Source organism: Porites lutea, chromosome 11 (genome assembly GCF_958299795.1).
Source record: "Porites lutea chromosome 11, jaPorLute2.1, whole genome shotgun sequence".
Taxonomy (NCBI): Eukaryota; Metazoa; Cnidaria; class Anthozoa; order Scleractinia; family Poritidae; genus Porites; species Porites lutea.
The window spans coordinates 27563953-27571708 of NC_133211.1; the positions used below are offsets into that span (position 1 = coordinate 27563953).

General features: G+C 40.6%; 1 protein-coding gene across 1 annotated transcript in view; it reads left to right on the plus strand.

The window, feature by feature from the left end:
• LOC140952532 (protein amalgam-like) overlaps window positions 1-7541 on the plus strand; it is a 10661-nt gene extending 3120 nt beyond the window's left edge. The window contains exons 2-6 of the mRNA XM_073401957.1: window positions 134-418; window positions 2013-2324; window positions 2900-3244; window positions 4745-4885; window positions 5764-7541. Coding sequence (XP_073258058.1) covers window positions 134-418; window positions 2013-2324; window positions 2900-3244; window positions 4745-4885; window positions 5764-6281 — 1601 coding nt within the window. The 3' untranslated portion in view covers window positions 6282-7541. The remainder of the gene's footprint in view (window positions 1-133; window positions 419-2012; window positions 2325-2899; window positions 3245-4744; window positions 4886-5763) is intronic.
• The last annotated feature ends 215 nt before the right edge of the window (window positions 7542-7756 follow it).

Consider the following 7756-nt stretch of genomic DNA (forward strand, 5'->3'; position numbering starts at 1 on the left):
GTACTTTTTCTGGAGGTTAATTACTGTACATAAATTTAATGATTACAAACTCTGAACTTGACCTTGAATCCACTAGCTGACTTGCTGATCATGCAAACACAGTCAAATAATTACTAATTCTACTCATTTTCAGGAGTGATTCAGGTTGAACCAGCTGTCAGAATAATCAGTCCAACAGAAAATCTGATCATCAGATTCAGTAACCAGACAGTCTTGTTTAACTGTACATTAACTGGGCCACCCTCTCATAGTGGTGCAGGGTTTCTATGGCTCAGAAACAACCGCGTAATTCCCAATATAATTCAAAAGGATAGTTCTAGCTGGTCAAGTTTTGAACTGAAAAATTTCAGTCCACAGGATGAAGGAGAGTATATGTGCATCAATGGTGGGACAAGTTCAGTGAAAGTGTACCTTGCTTGTATGTATATTAAGTTGAATTGTTTGGTTGATGTTTCATTTAATGCAGTGAGGGGTGGGGCTGGGGATACTGTTGTGGTATAAGATAATTTTTATTAAAAGTTCCAAGCATTTAAACTCCCTACAAGAGTTGTAGTTAACCATGTAAGGTTAAGACAGACTTGCCCATTAAGGTTTTCCCTGATCAAGAACAGCCTCTAACCAGAGTGGACACAAATTATTGTGACAGCAGTGGCGGATCCAGGGCTGGGTTCTTCCTTAATTTTTAGACCGAACTAAGGCCTGAAGGGCCTGAAAAATTTTTTTTGAGACTGGCCCCACCCTCTTATCTCAGGGTCCAGATGACCACATCCCCCCCCCCATCTGAAGGTCAGGATCTGCCACTGGAAAGTGCTTGCATTTGGCATCCAGTTCATTTTGCAACCACATTAGGCCATGTAGGGACTGGCCTATTGGTGGCTGGGGCTGTCTGGCAGCTGTATGTCTGATGAAAAGCATGGAGGTACAGAGGGAAGGCAATTTGTTATTTTTAAGTTACGGTAATTATAATGATGATTGAAGAGCATAGGAGGAAGCAATGCCTCCGGCATTTTTGAAGCTGGTAAGGATGGAGAAGGTAATTGAGTTTAAAAAGATCGAGCCAACTCACATTTAGGTAAAATGAGTCGGGTAGTTAATAATGTAAGTGCAGGTGTAAATTGTCCGACTGTGTTACTTGAATCGATACTTGAGCTCTGACTGATGGCTACGGCACTTTCAGTCATTGTCGACCTGCATCTACACTTGCAATTCAACCCAGCAACAAACAAATCTTCTACTTTGTCCAGTAACGCAAATATCAGCTTTGGTTGTATTTTAACTTTTACTGAAGCAGAGTACCTAACATATGTGCATTAAGTTCAACAGTATCCAAGATAAAAATGAAGGACAGCTAAACAAAGCCAAAAGCACCCTCCGCAAATAAATCGATGTTAATGTTTAATTTTCAATGAGGAAAAGTGTGTTTACCACAGATGTAGTGTTTTTTTAGTCTAGAAGCCACCAATTGCAAGGTCTTTAGAAAACCCGAAGTAGCAGATTTTTTTGTTCTTTGTTTAATCCTTTGTGTTTTAACACCTTTACACTAACTTGCAAAAGAAGCAAAATACACAAATGAGACCTAGCGGAATTAAGAGCAAATGCAAATTCTAGCCTTCATCCAGTGACAAGTACATTATTATAAGTTCCAGATCGATGCAGATGCGCTCCATCATTAGGATTAAATGGCATTTAGAGAGTGCATATATATGTTTGCTCAGAAATCTCTTCAAAGCGTGGCAACAATAAAGAAAAACGAAAAAGGAAATAATGATGAACTACAGCTTGAAAGATAATCCAAATGCATTAATCAAAGAAGAATTCCAGCAGAAACCTCCTCAGTTACATTGTTGGTCATTTTTCATAATATATTTAGTGCTTAGCCATATGGCGTACGTATATGCCATTTTCTTTCGTAACCTGTTTATTAAGATTACTAAATAAAATAGTTTTAATAAGTAGCTGGGTTAATAATAAACTGCTTATCACAATTTATTGTTTGTAAATCATTTTAACAGCCGTACCAAAGGTGAAGCAAACTGGTGGACACGTAGATTTCCCATATACTGCGGGCACATTTGTAACAATTGAGTGTGAAGCTCGGGGATGGCCAAGACCAAAGATCACATGGTTGAAGGACAACAAAAGTATCGCGGACATAAACCATAACAATCAATACTTGGTAAAAACAATACCAAGACAGGATGACAGGGTAATTGCCTCACAGTTAAAAATACTTGCTATCCAGAAAGAGGAAAGCGGAATCTACGCATGTAAAGCAACAAATGCACTCAAAGTTGTTACAAAGAATATAACGGTCTTAGTTGAAGGTAGGTAATCTCTCCTAAGTATACTCTATCCCTTTGCACGCCTCCCCCAAGTTCCTTGCCAATACTTTTCCAAATTAGGCTCTTTCCATGCTTCTGTTTTTATTCTTCTTTAATTTTTTTGTGATACACTCCATGAAACCGTTATAATTAATTTGAGGCACATGTTTTCCTCAGCTTTTTTGTTTTTCGTTCCTGGTTTTAAATCAGTTTATTATAACGTTTTGAAGCTTAATTAAAAACAAGTAAGTAAAAATGTTATTTTGGTGAACACTGCTGTAGTTTTTTTGAAGTGCTATTTCTATTCCGGTTATAATCCCCCCCGGGGGGTAATCCCCCTCGGATATAAGCCCTCCTAACTGCCCTTACGAAAATGTATAAACCTAGGGCTTCTAAGCGGCGGTTTACGCTACGTTTGTCCGCGTGCATTTTTTGGTGCAGTTTTGAGTGCTGCAGTTTAGAGATGAAAGACCTTAAGTATCTGTGTCTTTCCCCTGCACTGATTCCCGCTTCTGGTCGAGAGTAGACCTTAGTTTCCTTTTTACCTTTTACATTCGGGAGTTTTATTCAATGTTTAGAACCAGAGCTCTTTAAAATCAGACTGACTGCAGAGGAGCCACAATATACTGAGGAAGTTGGCAAAGATGCATCTCTGTCCTGTCTTGGTGAACCAGTCAAGAATGACCCCTTTACTTGGGTTTACTGGGAGTTAAATGGAACAAGGCTGAACACTTCAACTCACCACTACGATGATTCCAGGATATATTCCAACTCAAACAATGGAGCAACACCAAAAGTCCACATGAAGCTTATAATCTTCAACGTTGATTATTCGGATGAAGGAAACTACACCTGTGTTGTTTATTCGTTTTCGGAACGTGTTAGTGATAGCATTTCACTTCAGATCAAAGAACTGCAGAAAGGTATGAAATAGATATGTACAGCGGCTTAGCTTAGGTCATTTCTCTCTTATCAGGGGTACTTAGATCATACATGGGAAAATCCGGAGATTGTGGTTGGAAAATCAAATGATTTCCGCCATTCCGTTTGGGGAGCTTCAAAAACCATGACTGTAATTTGAGGGGATGCAATATTTCTTCTCTTTTTTGTCTGTTCAGCTGATTTAGATATACATTGTAGCGGGTCGTTCTCCTACCACGTCAAATTCAGATTTCCACTTGGGTGGTTATGGTAAGCACACCAGCGCTGGGTTTAAAGGCCTCAGCGCAAGTGTGTATCAGACTTTTAGGCTATTTATTGATTCATTTTCGCGCCAAAAAAAGCTAAAAGACCAATCAGAGAAGAGTACTGGGATTTCCAACCAATAACCAGTTCAGGTGAAGGCGAAATGACAAGCTTAGGCACTTGAACCCATTCATCGGGTAGTCATTCAACTTTATCTTCGAGTTCGCCTTCAGGTTCTAGCTAAAAAATGATTTCTTAAGTGATGAATGCACCAAGCGTTTGTTTTCCGGCAGAAGAAATCTAGAAATAGACTGAGTCGCAGTAAATGAAGGCTCCAAGGTGACTGGCTTCTTTCACGTATTATGATTGTATACTACTTTAGCTAATCAATTTTTCTATCTTAACTGACGTGGTGAGAGTAAAACTCAAAGGTTGATAGTCATTTTCGACCTGCGTGGATTGGTACTTCTCCACTTGGTACTTCTCCATTTGCCGAAGGACTGTCCTACCGAAGCTCCTAAAATCGTTTCCCTTGATTATAAAACTGGTCGCAATCTCCTTTTCCCATGTCGCATAGAGTTAATTTTAATTGTTTTTGCCTTTATTTGAGAGGTACTGGTGTGCTTAACACATTTTTTCATAGCCTATTGCTATGATGGCCAATGCTTTCTTTTCTTTTGGCATGGAGGAAAGGTGTATTACCCTTAAAGGTTTAATCAGTGCGTCTTGATGGTTCTCGTTGTTCGCCGTCTTTTTTTTCGTTATTTTCTTCATGATCAGTTTAGGTTTCTTAACCCTTTATTCAACGGCCAACCTGCATAAAGCGGTCATTTGGCCATTCCCGAAGGTAATAGGTGTGACTGATAAATTTCATCGTGTGTCCACGCCTGAAATTAATGTGCATATTGCAGGGCCCCGTTGTTCGAAAGGATAAATCTTTATGCAATGGATAGCGCGATTGGTTCCCCCAATACTTATTTATTCGCTGAAGTGAAATTTACCGGTGGATGGCCGAATTTCGAATTTGTTTCCGAACTTTCTTGGATTTACACGATACAACTTTATCGCGAGCGATCTGCTTGTAGTTAATTGCGATAAGCATACGTCATCCATGGGCTAGTTTCACGGGCAGCTTAGAGTCATGTCGAGGGTTTCTTGCAAGGGCTCATTAACATTGCATGCGACAAAATTATGCCGTACATCAAATAGCCCTTTATGGTGTTCAGTTTCATTCACAGGAAACGGTGGAGGAATGGAAGTCTGGCTGATAGTTGTTCCTGTTGTTGCCACACTTCTTGTGGTTCTGATACTGGTGATCATCATTGTAAAGTGGCGGCAAAACATACTAGATAGGAAAATGGCCAGACTTGCTCAGAAATGTGAGTGTCATAATTAGTGGAACTCAATTCATGTGCCATTGGAGAGCAGGGGCGGCCAGTTGGCACGACGAACGGGATTTTTGTGGGCGAAAATTATTGTTAAACTTTCGCCCGTGAAAATTCCTTCGTCCCGACTGGCTGCCCTTGTTTTCCAAGTATCTTATTCATTTGGATCAACAAAACAGTGCATTGTAAACGTGTAAATGAGCTTCAGTCAGAGGTTAATCACAGTTTTGTCGTGGAAATAAAAACAAAAAAAGCATGTTTATTCTTGACCACTTACACTGTTGAATTTCATGTTTGGCAAAGAAATAAATCGCGTAACCTGGTTTACAGACAAGAGACAGTGCATCGCAAAGGGCTGCAAACCTGCCTGCCTTGGGTGGAAACTGAACTCTTGCACTAACACTTGAGCCCATTCTTTCCTTGAACGAAATTTGACCATAAATGGATTTGATTGGCCGCCGTGGATACTGTCGTGAGCAGAAAGCTCTTACGGAATCCTTGACAAAACTCCGTTAGAATTCCAGTAAAACCTCTGCCTACACTTACACTTTCCCGTAGGCAGCCCTGCCCGGACACTATCAAAGGATATGGTATCAGTATTCTCGCACAGCTCTCCATCCGTTGATCACACAGTGCACTGACATCACTGTGTTATTTGTTGTGATAAGTCTTAGGACAATAAAACAAAGCGAATAACATTGTAGTATGGGGGACGTTTCTCTCATTACAGGCCGTCAGTTTTCTTTATATTGCTTATTGGCTGCTTACGGGATCATTGCCAGTTAGTCACGGACACTTTTCTCAGGCTTTCCGTGGGTGATGTCCGCTGACAGGGTAAAGAATTTCAACCGTTCTTCATTTTTCGTTAACAGATGAGCAAGAAAACTTCTATCATGCATTTGAAAACGACGTGTTCGTCTCATACAGCTTCGAAGACTACGATTGGGTAGTAGAAACTCTTCTACCAGTGCTTGAAAAAAGAAACGTTAAGTACATCGTCCGTTCGCAAGATTTCAAACCAGGCAAAGGATTTTACGACAGCATGGCCAATAGCGTGTATAACAGTCGAAAAGTGCTTTTGGTCATGTCCGCAAACTACTTCTCCAACGATTTCTGTATGGAAGAAATGCAGATGGCACTGTACAGATCAGCGGAACGTGATGATGATTCGCTGATTCTGGTTCGAATCGACAACACCGAAATCAAAGACATACCAAAGACTCTTCGACACAAGACGTTCATTGACTTCACCAGCAGAGAGGAAGTGGCCACGTGGCAGAACAGGATTCTTGAAAGCGTTGTCTCTGAGGACAGGTCAACTTTGAATGGGATTCCCCACGAATGCACGGATAGTACGAGGGCCTCTGATACGTTCCAGCTCATTCTGTAAGCTCTCAAGCTAAAAAGGAAGAACAAAACGGACGATCCCAAGGATCGGAGATTTTAGGGTGTGTTATAGCTGGAGCAGGTTGATTAGATCATGACATCACTTTTAGATTCATAGTTTTGATGGAGTTGTTAGCTCACGGTCGCACATGGCTTCTTTCGAACATAATTGAAATTGAAATTTTCTTTTTTTCTCAGTCTCCTTAAGAAGTTTTTTCACACCTGGCAGCTAAAGCTAAGTCACACAGCTCTGCTCGTAAGTCTTGTATCTTTTCGTTTCTACAAGGGCTCCAAGTTTTTCCATATTTCCTTTCTCTTACGTGATCCCCCTCGCCCTCTATGGGTCCCTGAAAAACAAGATATTTTTTAAAAAATATTTGTTGATGTAACAGTCGGTGCCAGTGGCACCAATCAGAAAGAAGGCCTGGTGGGGACGGGGATTTCATCGCGGGTCGGCAATGAAAAGTCGATTAGCGATTTTATATTTTTTCGAATGTGTGCTACCCTCAAATTTTAGTTATTTGCCCTCCTTTAAAATACACTTATAAGGTTTGCAGTTAACGTTTCTTATTTGAAAATTTATAACCAGCCTTATTCTCATTCGCCCTCGGCGATTTCGAATGTGTCGTCACCTATCCAGCTTGTCGGGATAATAGACCTCTTTTAGCTTGTAAGTTTTGTTTTCCAATACAGGTCATGTGATAATACCCCAGAGAACTGTTTCTTTCAAATTTCGTCTTATTCACGTGCAGATCTACACATAATTTATGAAAAGACAAAGGTTAAAGTTCCCCTGGGACCTCTATTGGGAAAACAAAACATACAAGCTAAAGAGGTCTATTCATTTTCGCACTCGGTTCTAAGCCCGCTGCTTCCCCCTCCCTCACTACTCGTAATTAGCGCCAGCAGGTGTGGGGACGAGGCTGGAATTTAACCCCTTTGTCCTCTTCATTGAGGACGTCACCCGCTGCATAAAAGGAATAGAAAACTGTTACAAGCATTAGTTCAAATACCATGTGAAGTGTCGTCAACGAATCAATGCAAAATATCCAACCCAAGAGAGGCGGAATGGCTATAATATACCGGGTGCATCTCTCCATTATTACTTACGTGTAAAAAGGGTGAGAGAAAAGCTCATAATATAAGTAGTGTCCTGTCGTTTAACTACAAGCTGTTTCAAGTACTATACGTTTTTAGTCACAAGCTATGCTGGTCTCAAAGCTAAGCTAAGCAAGGAAAATAAAACAGTATAATCTTCGATAAATCGCGTGACGTCTTTACGCCGGCTTGATTCATTATAACTGAGATCTTGGTTACAATTTGCAACAGTTCAATATCTACTCTTTCCGTCACAGTAATTTGGGCCTTTTTCTCGGCACGGTAGCCAGTAGCCCGCGTTCGAGCTCTGTGATTTCAAATTTTGCACGACTTTATTGTCTCGCAATTCCCAGTTCCCAGAAGAGACTTGAATATATAAAA